The sequence below is a fragment of the Benincasa hispida genome, chromosome 11 (genome assembly GCF_009727055.1).
Source record: "Benincasa hispida cultivar B227 chromosome 11, ASM972705v1, whole genome shotgun sequence".
Taxonomy (NCBI): domain Eukaryota; kingdom Viridiplantae; phylum Streptophyta; class Magnoliopsida; order Cucurbitales; family Cucurbitaceae; genus Benincasa; species Benincasa hispida.
Genome location: NC_052359.1, coordinates 76,173,216 through 76,188,658, shown reverse-complemented (window position 1 = coordinate 76,188,658; position 15,443 = coordinate 76,173,216). Strand labels below are relative to the sequence as shown.

The 15,443-nt window shown below is 37.6% G+C and overlaps 1 protein-coding gene across 1 annotated transcript; it reads left to right on the top strand.

Moving 5' to 3' along the window:
• The first annotated feature begins 209 nt into the window (after window positions 1–209).
• Window positions 210–14,950, top strand: LOC120090319 (protein sym-1). Its single transcript, XM_039047895.1, has 8 exons — window positions 210–778; window positions 11,168–11,255; window positions 12,385–12,479; window positions 12,838–12,910; window positions 12,997–13,089; window positions 13,212–13,298; window positions 14,264–14,344; window positions 14,435–14,950. Exons 1-7 carry the CDS (start codon window positions 396–398, stop codon window positions 14,342–14,344), a joined length of 900 nt encoding a protein of 299 aa, XP_038903823.1. The 5' UTR covers window positions 210–395; the 3' UTR covers window positions 14,435–14,950.
• The last annotated feature ends 493 nt before the right edge of the window (window positions 14,951–15,443 follow it).

Here is a 15,443-nt window from a genome sequence, read left to right as displayed (position 1 = left end):
CCTTTTTTTCGTAACTTTTAAATCTCAATTTTTGAGAGATCTTTTTTAATATAAAAAATATTTAAAAATATTTATACCTTAGAAAATTCTAAAAAGATAGAATACTCTTTAAATTTTTTTTTTTAGATTTTTCAATTTATAAGAATTTCTTAAATTATAAAAAATATATATAATTTCGGAAATTTGAAAAGAAGGGAAACGAACAAAAAGCAGATGGACAATGGACAGTCTTACTAGTCATCAGTTGCACTGGCCTCTGCGAAAAATTCTGCCCGATTCTCGCCGAAATAAGCAATCACCATTTCCCCCTGTTGAATAATTCTGCTTCGCAATCTCAAACAGTCTCAAAACTCCCCCTGCTTCACTTTCTATAGATTTCTTTCTCATCGTCCCCAATGGCGATGGTTCCCTGTGGCCTAACTCTTTCTCTGAAACCTCCTACCCTTTGTACTCGTTTCAGATTTAATGGCGGACCCATCTCAGGTTTCGGCCTCCAAGCTCCAATTCTTGGAACCCCAGTTCAAATGAAGGGGACTTGTGTTTGTTCTTTCCGCCATAACCATCGGTTGGAGTTTAACGATGTGGGTCGGCGTCAAATGCAACGTGGGTCGCTGAGATTTACGAATTTCCGGATTTCAGCATCCTCTGGCGATGGCTCTGGCGATGGGTTTGGCTCTGGAGGGGGCGATGGTGGATATGGAGGTTATGGTCATGAAAATTCTGGAGGCGGTGAAGGGGATAGTGACAAAGGCGGGGATAACTGGTCCTTATTGTCTTGGTAATTCATCTCAGTATATTCTCTCTCTCTTTCGTTTGTTAGTCTGGACATTCTCATTTTCGCATGCAGTTAAGCCTTTAAATTAGTTAGCAAAGGAGGCTTCTAACACTTGGTCAGCTGATGTTTTGGATTGGTGCTTGTAATTCACGTATGCTCCCTTCTTGTTTTTCATACGGCATACCATCTTGAGACGGACAAAGTCGAGAGTGATTTGAGCTCCATATTTTCTGATACTAGTTGCCTCGTGTTTGTCCCTAGTGTCTCAATGTCCGGATTAATTATGGCAACTTCTTGCTACAACTCTCAGGCAAGCGATTCATTGAGGAACCGCGTGCGCCAAACACCAATCCATTAAGATCCTAAGAATGTTGCATATTCCATTTTTCTTTCACTGATTCCACAGCCCAAAAGTTCTTGAGTGGACCTTTGAGAAGTCTACTGGAGGAAGGATAACCCAACTTAACAAATGCTTCTTTGATTGGTCATTGACTAGAATCCCCTATTCAAACTAGTGTTATAATTGGACAAATCCCAAAGGAAGCATGATGTTCTGTTAATCACCAAACTCATAAAAAGTGCAAAGGTAAAGATTTGTGGAAAGGATCTGTTGACCGAGAATTAGACGAGCGAACTGCCCTTGTGATAGAGCTCAAATATTGAAAGATATACGAATTACAAGATAAATCAAGTGTTTGAAGTATTTGGACCCTCCCAATCTTGAGAATACTCTCAAGCCCTAATTCATACCACAAAATATTGCTTACCCTCCTCCTTCCTTAGTCATTGTATTTGTAACCAAACTTCCTAACAAACTCCTTAACTAATTGCTAATATGTACGTAATACTCTAATTATTTCCCAATAGCACTCCTATCACCTTGCTTCCTTGTTGAATCAATTTACTCCCAGTCAGGTTGATGATGTCATGTGCTTTGGGAGTGAGGAGACCCCCTCTCACCTTTTGCTCCATTGTGAGCTTGTGGATAAGGTTTGGAGGCGCTTTGGTATGTTTTTGGTTTGCAACGGTGTAAACCAAAGAGTGCAGAACGTTGGATGTTTGAGACTCTTGCTGGGTGGTGCTTCTCAAAAACAAAACCAGATTTCTTTGGAAGAACTTTGTTAGAGCTATGTTTTGGCTTTTGTTGAAGGAAAGAAACCGTGGAGTTGTTTTCAGATGTATTTTCCCCCTTTTCTTCTTTTTCTGACTTATTACAGCTTGCGGCCTTTAATTGCTTATAATAGTTTTTCTTTTGGTAATCCTTCTTCTGTCTGCTGGATGCCTTATCCCAATAAGGAAACATTTCCTTGATAAAAGGCTAAGAGGTCATGGGTTCAATTCATAGTGGCCACACTGTCGTAGGATTTAATATCCTACGAGTTTCCTTGACATCCAAATATTGTAGAGTCGGGTAGGTTGTCTCGTGAGATTAATCGAGTTGCACGTAAGCTAGTCCAGACACTCACAGATATATATATATATATATATATATATATATATATTAAAAAAAAAAGATGAATGGAATGAAGTTTCTTTGTTTCTCATTAAAAATAAAATAAGAAGACGATGCTCTGGTAGTCATACACAATTGTTGTTTCTAAAGATCGGATACCTACTTGTGAGGGGTTCCTTTTGGTTCTTTTGGATGGAAAGAAGAAATAGAATTTTCAGTAGTGAAGTCAATTTGGAGCTTACCAGGTGTTTAAGATGATATTTTGAACAGGAGATGTACTCAGGATGGGTATAATAAAGCACTGGTTAAGTAATGTTATATTGGTAATTGAATAAAATTCTTTTCACCTTGGTTATGCTCAAAGAATATGTTTTGTTGATTTTCTAGGGTGGCTATTAAGGAAAGTAGTTTCCTACAGGAAAAATAGTAAGGTTAGATCTATAGATGGTTTATTGGATCCAGTGTTTTGGGTAGGGCTCTTTTGGTGTAAATGTTATGCTCCTTGCTGATACCATAGTCTTTCTTATCTTTATTCCAATTGGAAGAGGTTTCTCTAACTTCCTTAGCTTGGAGTATGGCTTTCCCCTCTATTTTGTGGTTTCTTATTTTCTATAAAATAATAATAAAGAAAAGGAATTAACATCTACTTTATCTAATTCTAACTATAGACTTGATGGGGTCTTAACCCAATCCCTTCAAGACAAAATTGAGATTTTTATTTTTTAAAGGAAACATAATCTTTCATTAAAAATATGAAAAGAGATTAATGCTCAAAAGTACATTATCCTTCAAGAGAATATAGAAACTGAGAAAAAAAAAAAAATACAAATGAGATACAAAAAGGAGAAAACATCAAAATGCAACACACTTAAAACCTAACAAACCAACTCTGGAAAGGAAGCCACAGCTAGAGAACACAAAAATTTTAAAGCTATTTAGCCAATAGAGGACCAATGAGCAAACAAGGTAAAAAGTCCAATAAGACCAAAAGTACGAGGGTCAAACCACAAAGCAAACCAACTTAAAATCTGTTGCTTCCAAGCTTGCAACTGCTAGGAAAAAAATGCAGCTTCTTAAGGGCAAAACAGTGAGGCTTAGTCGCATAGACACAAGAATTCCACAATAATAGTTCAATTTCTAGACTAAACCACCAAGCTAAGCTTTAATTGAAGGACAACGAGAAATTCAGTTATGCCATGCTCGATAATTTATCCCTCTTCTAATCAAGTACATGTGGATTGATGACATAGCATATGGTTGGATGGTTAGAAGCCCTTGCTTTTGTGCAAAAATACTACTGGAGGTGTGAAACAGAAAAAAAAAAAAAAGAAAAGAAAAGAAAGAAAAGGAAAACACGAGCAGGAATCAGATGGCTTGATATAAAAAAATATGTCTCTCTCTCCTCCCTCCCCTCCCTCCTCCCTCTCCCTCCCTGTCCCAACTCAGCCTCCCTCCCCCTCCTCTAACCACCCGCCGGTTTTCTCTATGGATCCTCACCTTAACCGCGTCCCTTTCCCTTCTGTTTCCCTCATCTCCTTCACTCTTAAGTGGTTTTCCTTCCCACGGCTCGCTGTGCTTTGTGTCTGTGTGATTTTTGGCCATGGAGATCAAAAGTTGTAGTATTCTAGATCACTTTTTCTGTATGTGGCAAGAGGGTTCCGGGTTCCTCGTGGAAGATTTGAAAAGAGGCCAGTCCATGTTCCTTTCTATGGCCTTAGCCTTTTGGCTCAAAGAAAGCTTTAGAAGACTATTGTTTGGTCCAACTTTTGAATTCTTTTTGCTAAAGGAAAGAGTAGATGAGAGTTTCATCCGTTTAGCCAAATTCCGAGCTAATGATATGTGGTTTGTAGAGTATGCAGTGTGGCCAGTCTCAGGGGGAAGAAAGAATATTCACGTTCCATATGGTGATGAGAAATCTGGTTGGCAAGAGTTCAAGGACATGATTGAAGCCAACATTCACATCTTCAAAGATCCATTTGTTCAACAAGTAAGTTTTTCCTCCCTTAAACTTCCTTCCGAGATTGTTCAGGTCAATAAGACTTAGTCAGAGCTCCTTTTAATGGATCATCAATAGAGAAGATATTCAGAAGTGGTGAAAGGAAGAAAAGAGCCCCCTCAGCCGATTTCAAAACCCTCAAAGTTTAACACAGTTGCACATCAGAAGTCCTCTGTTCAGAGATTAGTAAAACAGAGTAAGAGCTCTTTTTAGATTCAAAAGGATCATGAAGTTCTCAAAGAACATTTTAGTAGCTTATGGCTCATCTCAAGGCTCCTGGTTTATAATGATTGGAAGGAAATTTCAAAAGTGTTGAGTGAGGCCTTCAATTCCAGTGTTACTTAAATCCCCTGTTTGCAGATAAAGCTTTAATTAAAGTCAATAATGGTGATTTGAATGCTCCGATTTCAAACCCGGGCAAATGGCAAATGGTTGGTTCGTTTCATTTGTTGTTCGAAAAATGGAATCCGATAAGGAATGGAAGAACCTCAGTAATGAAAGGTTTCGGAGGCTGGTTATCAATCAAGAACCTTCCACTGGATTATTGGGGAAGAAATACGTTTGAAGCCATAGGTGCTTATTTTGGGGGTTTGGAATCAATTGCTTCAGAAACTCTCAACCTAACAAATTGTTTAGAAGCCAAAATTCAAGTTAGAAGAAACCTTTGTGGGTTCATGCCGGCTACAATTGAAATTAAGGATGAAAATCGTGGTAATTTTTATTTAAATTTTGGTGATATTGAATGTTTAGAAGCTCCATCCAAGTCTGTGGGGAATTTATTCTTTAAGGATTTTTCTAATCCAATTGACCTTGTTCGGTTGAATCAAGTTATTAAAGATGAAGGAGTCAATTTCAATTTAGATATTTCGAATTGGACCTTCCTTGTCTCCTCTCAATCCAAGCCTAATTTCTCAAGAAACCTAAATCCAATCTCAAAAAAGAGTTCCCTGAAAAGAGCTGCAAGTTTTGTGGAGGAAGATGAAAAGCCACATTCTCCTCATTCTCCCGGAAGATCTATGGGAACTCCAACCACCCCTTCCTCCATTTTAGCCAAAGAAGTTGAACAGTCTCTTGCAAGTAAAGGGTCTCTTGTGAAAGAAGTCGAAAAGTCACAGTCCTTTAATGACAAAGTTGAAAAGGCGCCTCGAATATTTAAGAAGAGAGAGAAGGGGGAAGATGATTGTGTAGTCGGCTTTTTGCCTTTTGAAGTTGAACAACCGCTTACTCAAGAAGGTGATAAGTCCTTGGGACTTTGTGACGCGGAAGTACCTATGTCGAAATTTAATTTGCGGTAGGTAGCTTTGCTTTCCCCAATCACCAAAGAAGTCCATTCTTCATCCAAGTCCGTTACACTTCTCCTCTACTCTAACCCGATCAAGCCTCCTTCCCCTGTTTCCACAAAAAATCTGGCTCCCCTGCCACTGCCGGTTCCTGAGTTCTCCTTAAAAAATTCAATCTCCTCCTCCGCGCAACATCTCCCTCCCTGCTGTAAATCAGTGCCAAGGCCTAGCAAATCAGGGGCTAAACGACAACACAAAGCAAAGCATCCCCCTGCCTCTTTAAATCCTTCTCAAAGCATTTCATCGGAAGAAATCTTGTGAAGGATTCAATCAAGAAATCAAGTCTTAAAGCCAAATCAGTGGCTGTTCAAAACCCGGATTTATTAGAAGCTCATTGCACTTCAATTCAAGGTCAGCCTCAAAGTTTCAGGTCAGCCCCCCCTCCTCCTCTCCCTCCTCTTTTTGAACACTCTGTTTTTTTTCTACCTAATTCAGAGTATACTTTTCTGAGAGGGTCTCCAAGCTCCACCTCGGGTGATTTTTCAAAAGATAAAGGGGATGTCTTCATTAATTCTCCCTTCAGTGTGAGTAGTGAAGAAGTGGACTGGTGTAAATCTGAAGGATTTTCAGAGGAGACCAGAAAAGAAGCCCCAATTGTACCTGATTTAAATCCCCTGTTTCAGACAGAGGAGGACAACTCTTCAGAAGCTATTTTTGTCGGCTCCATCTCTACAGCCATTTTGTGTGACCTTCCAGCTCATCTAAAGTCTATAGTCACGGATTGTCGTCTCATTCTGGATTAATGGTTGGTTGCTGAGGCTGCAACCAAATTTTTGGCCTTGAATCATGAAAATCGTGACTTGGAATACTGGAGGCCTAAAAGATGTTAATAAAAGGTTAACTCTCAAGCGTTTTCTAAAGAACATAATCCAGCAGTAGTTCTAATTCAAGAATCAAAGAAAGATAGCTTTGAAATGAGCTTCATCAAAACCCTTTGGAGTTCCAAAGAAATAGGATGGGAATTTGTGGAATCATATGGAAATTCAGGTGGATTACTGACATTATGGGATAAGAGTTTGATCTCTGTGGTTGAAACTTTGAAAGGAGGGTATTCGTTATCAGTAAAATGCATCACTGCTTGTAATAAGACTTGCTGGATCACTAATGTCTATGGACCAAATGATTACAAAGAAAGAAAATTCGTTTGGCTAGAACTTCTATCTCTTTCATATTATTGTGTAGAAGCTTGGTGTATCGGGGGAGACTTCAATATTACAAGATGAACGCATGAAAGATTTTCTATGGGCAGAAGTACTAAAGGAATGAGGAAATTTAACAACTTCATAGACCAAGCCAATCTTTTGGAGGTCTGGTTGGGAAATGGCAGTTTTACTTGGTCTAGGGAAGGTGTTTCAGCTTCAAGATCTCTATTAGATCGCTTTTTCATCTCTAAAACTTAGGATGAGCTGTTTGAAAATTCTAGAGCTAATAGGCAAGTCAGATCCTTCTCAGATCACTTTCCAATTTTGCTAGAAGCAGGGTCTTTCAGCTGGGGTCCTTCTCCTTTTAGATTTTGTAACAGCTGGTTGCTCAATAAGGAGTGTGTCAAACTTATTGAAACAGTTTGGTCAAGCAGTAATGTTCAAGGTTGGGCTGGTTTTGCCCTTAATCAGAAGCTGAAAAAGGTAAAGACAGCAGTAAAGGAGTGACATTCGAAATTCCAAGAAGATCAAAGAAGGAAAGAAGAGGGGCTGTTAAAAGAAATTGAAAAATGAGATGCTCTTGCCGATTGCTCTACCCTTTCTAGTAGTGAATTGACACTTAGATCCACTTTGAAGTCAGATTTAATGTCTCTTTATAGACTGGAGGAAGTAAATCTAATTCAGAAAAGTAAGTTGAATTGGCTCAAGCTAGGAGATGAAAACACAAGTTTTTTTCATAAATACTTAGTTGCAAAGAAGAGAGGAAACTTTATATTTGAACTAATAGATGATCAAGGGGTGCCAACGACTTCTTTTAGAGAGGTTGAACGCTTAATCCTGAATTTTTACAGCAACATCTTCCTTAAATCCCCGGGTTTAAGGCATATTCCTTTGAACCTAGATTGGCCATGCATCAACTCAAATCAGAATTCAAGCCTACAAGCCAAGTTCTCACCCGAAGAAATTAAGGAAGCTGTAAGGAAACTTGGAAAATGCAAAGCACTTGGACCTGATGGATTCACTGTGGAGTTTCTGTTGAAATTTTGGAACTTGATCAAGGACAGTCTGCAATCCACCTTTGAAGATTTCTCTAAGAATGGTAAGCTTAATGCGTGTATAAAAGAAAACTTCATCTGTCTTATTCAAAAGAAGAAAATAGCAGTCAAGGTTAGTGATTTCAGGCCAATTAGTTTAACTACTGTATTATATAAGGTCGTTGCAAAGTTGTTGGCTGAAAGAATAAAATTGGTTATGCCTAGCATTATAGCTTCTTCCTAAAGTGCCTTTATTGAAGGAAGGCAAATATTAAACCCCATTCTTATTGCTAACGAAGTTGTGGAGAAATATAGAGTGAAAAAGAAGAAGGGGTGGATTCTCAAGCTTGACTTGGAAAAGGCCTTCGACCGTATTGATTGGGAATTTCTAGAAAAGGTGTAGAGAAGCAAAAACTTTGGTTAGAAATGGATAGATTGGATTATGGGCTGCGTTAAAAATCCAATGTTTTCAGTCTTCATCAATGGTAAACCCCAAGGGGAAGGGTGGCTGCCACAAGAGGTATTAGGCAAGGTGATCCCCTCTCACCTTTCCTTTTCCTTCTTGTAAGTAAAGTTTTAAGTGCTTTGGTGAACAAGATTAGTCAAGCCGGTCTTTATGAAGGTTTTGTGGTTGGCAAAGATAAAATTCAAATTTCCATCCTCCAATTTGCGGATGATACTCTATTATTTTGTAAATATGACAGCAACATGCTTGCAAAACTAAAGCAAACGGTGGAGTTTTTCGAATGGTGTTCAGGGCAGAAATTAAATTGGGATAAATCAGCCCTTTATGGTATAAATGTGGACGAAAATGAGTTGATTTCCACTGCTGCTTCATTAAATTGTAAGGTTGATCACCTTCCAATCCTATACCTTGGGCTGCCTTTAGGTTGGTATCCAAAAAATCTGTCTTTTTGGCAATCAGTTTTGGACAATTTTCAAGCTAAATTGGACAAATGGAAACGTTTCAACCTATCAAGAAGAGGTAGAGTCACATTATGCAAGCCAGTATTGTCTAACCTCCCAATGCATTTTATGTCCATATTCATATTGCCGGATGGAGTTGCATCAAAATTGGAGAGGATTACAAGGAATTTCTTTTGGGAAGGACACAATGGTAGCAAGTTAAATCACTTGGTGAAGTGGGCTTTGGTGCAAAAACCTTTGACAGATGGAGGCCTCAGCCTTGGTGGATTCAAAACTATGAATTCAGCACTCCTTGCTAAATGGGGCTGGAGATTTTTCAAAGAGGAAGGCTCTCTTTGGGGCCAAGTTATCAGAAGCATTCATGACTCCGATTCTTTTAATTGGCACACGGCAGGTAAAGGGGGCAGAAGTTTGAGAAGCCTATGGATCAGTATTTCGAAGTTTTGGCTAAAAGTTGAGTCGTTGGCCACTTTCAAACTTGGAAATGGCAGCAGAATTGCATTTTGGTTAGACCCTTGAGAAGGAGTGATCCCTTTCAGTACCTTATTTCCAAGTCTCTTCAGAATCTCCTTGTTTCCAAATGGTTCTGTTGCTGACCATTGGGACAGAAGATTGGCCGCTTGGTCAATTGCCTTTCGTTGTTTGCTTAAAGATGAGGAGATCATTTCTTTTCAAGAGCTGCTTGGGGTTCTTGCAACAAGGAAAATTTCAGAGGATGTTGATAAAAGGGAGTGGTCAATTTCAGCCTCGGGTCTCTTCACGGTCAATTCCCTTAAAATACACCTTTTCCCCTCCTCCCCATTGGACAAATCTCTTTACTCGACCCTGTGGAAGACTTGCAGCCCGCGAAAGATTAATATTTTAGTCTGGATAATGCTTTTTGGTCAGCTGAATGTAGCTTCAGTTTTGCAAAGAAAGTTAGCAACCAACTATATTTCTCCTTCAATATGCCCTTTGTGCCTACATTCGTTTGAAGACTCCCTCTACCTTTTCTTTGCGTGTTCCTATTCAGCTTGGTGTTGGGAGAAGTTGATGTCCTTCAACTTTTCATGGGTTATGAGCAATGATTTTAAGGGTAACTTGCTGCAGCTTTTAGTTAGTATAAATCTCCACAAATCCAGCCGTATATTGTGGATTAATGCGGTCAAGGCTCTTTTGGCAGACCTTTGGTTTGAAAGAAATCAAAGGGTGTTTCATGATAAGGCTCTTGGTTGCCAAGATCGCTTCGAATCAGCCCGTCGGCTTGCTTCTTCTTGGTGTATCCTCTCCAAACATTTTAATAGCTACAGTTTATCAGAATTCAATCTCAATTGGAGAGTGTTTGCCTCCCTTTCAAGTGATGGTTTTTAGCCTCTTCAGTAGTCAGCGGTTTTATTTGATTTTTCAGACTGTTTGTTTCTGTTTTTGCCCCTGTGTTTGTTCATTTTGGGGAGTGTAACACTTTGTACTATTCTTACATTTATAGCTAGTCTTAGTTTGTTTTTGGATGTGATGAGGGCGCTAAGGGGGTGTCAACCTAGTTGAGATGCCCGGGTGCGCTAGCTGATCCGTTTGGTATTCGGTTGTTGTTCCGCTCATTGTATAACCCTCTTGTACTTTGGGCTTTTGCTCGCTTTTCTCTTATATCAATGAATCGTTTCCTTTTAAAAAAAAAATCAGATGGCTTGATATAAAAGAGGAGGCTTCCTAGCTTAATTGGTTTATATTAATTGAAAAAAAAAGAAAATCTGAATTTGTGAGGATGAGACCGTGGATGAATTCAAGAAGAGATAGATGAAAAGTTGGATTGTGGATGAGTAAGGAAATGTTAAGGATATTACTATCTTGTTTGTAAGTTTATTTGAGTTTGGTTATAAATAGAATGAGGAAGAGAGATTAGCATTTGAAATTTCAGAGTGCGGGAATCTTGCCTTTCTTTTCTTAATATAAACCAACTCATCTAGTTCAAGTTGCTTCGGGGTGTTTTAGAAATTTTAGTGTCATGATTGAGGAGTTCCTCTTCCATCCGCCCCTTGGAGGGTTCTCTCTCTCTTAATGGAAGGTTGGGGCGTGTGCTTTGTTGTGGGGCATTTTGGTGGGAGAAATAGTAGGATTTTTCAACGGGTTGAGAAGGAACCTTTCAATATTTGGTCCCTGGCAAATTTTAATGTTTCTCTCTTGGCATCTATGACAAGTTCTCTTTTGTAATTATTCGTTTGATCATTGGTGCAATTAACGAAGGACAAAATGTATCCTGTTTGTTTACTTGTGATTTAATGTGTCAGTTGTCATTTTGAGTGTACTATTTGGTCCGTCAGTACTTGATTTTCAGCGGAATATGAGTTTGTGAGGTTATGGTACCTAGTAAGTTGGAAATTGATCCCAAATCTCTTTCAAATTTCCAACGTCTTTTTTTCCCCCTTATTATTATCATCATCATCATTATCTTTATTTTATAATTGTCAATCCTGTTGTTTCTTGTTTAAAGAGGGAAAAAAAACTTGATTCTGTATTATTCCAGGTATTTGACTCTTCTCGCAAAATACCCTGCTTTGGTGAAATCTGTAACATCTGGGATACTAAATGCTCTGGGAGATTTAATTTGCCAGGTTTTCCCTCCTAATATATTTTTTTATGAATCTGAACTTTATAAGTGATTTGCAATGTTGACTTTGTTGAAGATTTTGTTTCATCATTTTAGAAAGTGGTGATAGACTGATACTGAGTTTTTGAGACCCATAGAAGCTTGATAATGATGTGTAGTGAATTTCACAGAAAATTAACAATGAGTGCAATTTGATAAAGTTGTTCATAATGATTAGCAATACGAGATACTGTTATTATGTTTAAAATTTGGATGTGGGAATATCAGTTACTATACTAAGATTTTTTTTGTGAACCCACATTACACTATGTTGGCTGTAGGATGCTAAAATGATTGTGTTAGGATACCACCTAATAAGGATATTCAAGAACACAAAGAACACTAAAAGATAGATTTATATTGTAATATCAATGAAGAAACTACAATCTACCATAGGCTTTCGAGAGGATTACTCTCTCTCAATATTTCATGCGGGAAATCATTACAAAATTCTTCACACGTTGCTCTCAGCCCACTTCCTCTATTTATAACTAAAATCCCTGACAAACTTACTATCTAATAATTAATATACCCCTTCTATTAACCATACTAATATTCTACTAATAATCCTATTAAGTCTTACAGATTACGATTATATTAATGGTAGGTTAAATTACAAGTTTAGTTCTTGAACTTCTAGGTTTGTGTCTAATAGGTCTCTAGATCTTTAAAAGGTGTCTAATAGGTCCTTAAACTTCCAAATTTCTGTCCAATAGCCCCCTTTACTTTTCTAATAAATTTCTAAATTTTCATTTTTGTGTCTAATATTGAAAAGTTAGGTCCTATAGGTACAATGAAAATTCAGGAACTTATTAGAAACTTTTAAAGTTCAAGGACCTAATTGACAAAAATGTAGTTTAACCTAAATTGTATTTTCAGGAAGAAAAGAAGCATGTTGAAGGATCATCTTGGAGATAAATGATTTGCTATGGATATTTATTTTTATCTTTGATCTCACTGGTTATCTGTTGACTTTCTCCAATAAAAAAAAGTTTTTCTATATTTTCAGATGTTTCGTCCATGTGCGCCAGCTGTTTAATAATCTGTTTCTATTGTAAGAACTATTGAACTAAATGTTTAACATCTTCGCATAGCTTGTTTTTGAAGAAGCACCGTCAGCAGATCTGAGAAGAACGTTCAGATTTTCCCTTTTGGGACTTGCATTAGTTGGTCCTGCATTGCATTTCTGGTATTCCTTAAAATCCTTCTTCCATCTCTTACAAGTTCAGAGCTATTTGATACGTGATTGTGAATGAAGACCCAATTGAAGTTACCTGTTAAAATCCCAAGCATGTTAATATCTTTTAAAAAAGTCAAGTTGTTGGTTCAACGGACCTTAAAGGTTAAAACCCATGATTATATAGGCCATTAACTCATCCATTCATGTAAATGTGAAATAAACCAATGTCTTGTTGCTTTCAATGGATAATTCTCATAGACAAGCCATACATTGATCTGAAACTCAAGATGAATTGAAGTCCTTTTTCATATCATTTTCATTTCCTTGAATGCTTTTGGATACGTGTTTAATGTATGTATACATGTAGGTACTTATATCTTAGTCAATTGGTGACCTTGCCAGGGGCTTCAGGTGCATTCTTGCGTCTTCTTCTCGATCAGGTAATTCATATTTATTAGCTATTAGATATTCTTAACAAGTAATTTAACCTGAAGTACTTATCTAAATGTAATGTTAACAATTGCAGTTCATTTTTACTCCGGTATTCCTTGGAGTCTTTCTAGCCGGATTAGTAACGCTAGAAGGGCGGCCATCGCATATTATTCCTAAGCTTCAACAGGTGTCATTCAAACATCTTCAGCCTCAACAAGAGAAACAACCTTTTATTTAATAGCCTTTTCAGCCTTATACTTCATAGTTCCCTTCTCTAATTTATTTTTTCGCAACTTCTTTGCTTCGTAGGAGTGGTTTTCTTCTGTTGTGGCTAACTGGAAACTCTGGATACCTTTCCAGTTTCTCAACTTCAGATTTGTTCCGCAGCAATTCCAGGTATATGCCTTATTTCATTTGTCCAGTTTTTATCTACCATTTGATTTAAGCTAATATTTCATGTAGCATTCTCTGTTCTCGTGGATTAAAATCCCTGAATAAATCCAACCATGCTGTTGTCTCTAACTTAATCAGAATATTTACCTTGTTAATTTAATCGTCGCGAGCCATACTTTAGTCAAAGTAGTAAAGTGTAAACGGAAATGTCATCAAGGTCATAGATTCAAATTATGGTGGTCTCTTCCTGCTCCTTTTCAGGATAAGGGCCAATTTCTTTGGCATGCTATTTGTGCAATTTTTATGGGATATCTTTAGTTTGAGAGAAACAATAGAATGTAGGGGAACGAGATTTCAGGAGGAGGCTGTTCAGTTTTTTGCCAGATTTCATGTTGCCCTTTGAGCTTCCTTGCATAAGGATTTTTATAATTATCCTCTCTCTCTCTTTCTCTTGGTCGATGTCGATGTCAATATTAGGGTAGGTGATAGACTCGTGGCCCCGTGGGATTAGTGGAAGGATGCGAATCTAATACACTACCGTTGTTCAATGGATTTATCTTTAGAGTGGATTTGGCCATGCTCGTCATCACCATGACCTCCTGCCTCCCATACAACTGTCTTCTTATTGTCATTCAGTGTTTTAGTGTTTAAACAGTGTTAAAATCTTAGTAAAACGATAAAGGAAAAGATGTATTAGAGTGATCAACTTTACCGTTTTACAATCTTTGGCTGGAATAATAGATATACAGTAAAACTGGATTTCCCAAGATTGCACAAATGATTGCAACGTTAAAAAATGGGAAACCCTAATGAGAACTATTGTTAAATTTTATGTTAACGTACATCAGTCTCCGTAGACATCCTGAAAATTAAAAGAAAAATAGCATAACTGTTGCATACAAATTTGGTATGACGTAGTGTCGAATTATACGGTTTCTAAAACTTCGTATATGCAAAATGAATTTCAGGTCCTTGCAGCTAATGTCCTTGCCTTGGCATGGAATGTCATCCTCTCCTTTAAAGCTCACAAAGAGATCATTACACGATAGGTAAAATCTTCATGGTTGGATATCTGACTTTGTATTACGTTCAATAAGCATTTTGGTCAATCTTCACTAATAATTGCTCATTTCTTGCAGATTATGTTATCAGAGATAGTTCAAATAACAATTTTGATGAATTATTAGTTCTTAGCTCTGACTCTTGGAAAATGTTATTTGTTTCCGGAACAAAAAATGCGATATAGGCGTGCAAGATCAAGGTCGAAAGTTAATTGTTTTGATTATTGTTGCAAAATCTCTCGTATCCAGCACTGTTTTAAGAGCCCCAATAAAAATATGGTGCCTTGTCTTGAAGCACGACGTTTTTCAAACAAACGAGGGTGAAATCGAACAGAAAGTTACCGATTCGTCTTCTTTGTTTAACCTTCTCACTTGAAGCTCTTCCTCTCTTCAACAAATATGGAAGAGCCTTTGTGATGTGAGACTAAAGGGGAAGATGTGGAAAGGTTACAGACCTAATGAGGGAGAGAAGAAGATATGGATTTTATTCTTATTTCTAAGTACTTCCAAGTGATTTTATACTTTATTTTTTTATTTTGTGGATTCTTTGTTGGGAAGTTGGCCTTTAATGTCAATCTATTTCATCTTAACTCATCCTTCATTCTTTTATTTTTATTTTTATTATTATTATTTTTTAGTACAACTGAGGATGGGAGATCGAGCCTCCAATCTCAAAAGTGGAAGGAGATGTCAATTACCGTTGAGTTAAGTGCACTTTGACCTTGTTTCTAATGTTACGTGTATGTGTGTGTTCATGTATATTATTCGTAGTATATGAATAAGTTTCATCTCATTGTAGTTTTATTTCTTTTTGTTGTGCACTTGAGGTCATGAATGTGACTTGTGAGAATTCATCTCTTCAAACTAAAGTTCGAAGAAGAGAAAGAGATGCCAAAGGCCCAAAGGCCCACAACCATTGTCTGGCCCAATAACCATAGGAGTGTTTGTTGGCAACAAAGTTAAAGACTTCATTGCCATGGTTTAGTTTAGAGGTGAACACAAATACACCGAGAACCCGGTTCGACCGAACAATTTCAATTGGTTGGTGTCGGTTTATTTTTTAAAAAGGTAGGTTGGTTAGCCGATC

Coding starts and splice junctions, on each gene's coding strand:
- LOC120090319 (XM_039047895.1), top strand. CDS start 396: ATGGCGATGGTTCCCTGTGGCCTAACTCTTTCTCTGAAACCTCCTACC. Junction 12,480..12,837: donor GGTCCTGCATTGCATTTCTG/GTATTCCTTAAA, acceptor GTATACATGTAG/GTACTTATATCTTAGTCAAT. Junction 13,090..13,211: donor TTATTCCTAAGCTTCAACAG/GTGTCATTCAAA, acceptor TTTGCTTCGTAG/GAGTGGTTTTCTTCTGTTGT.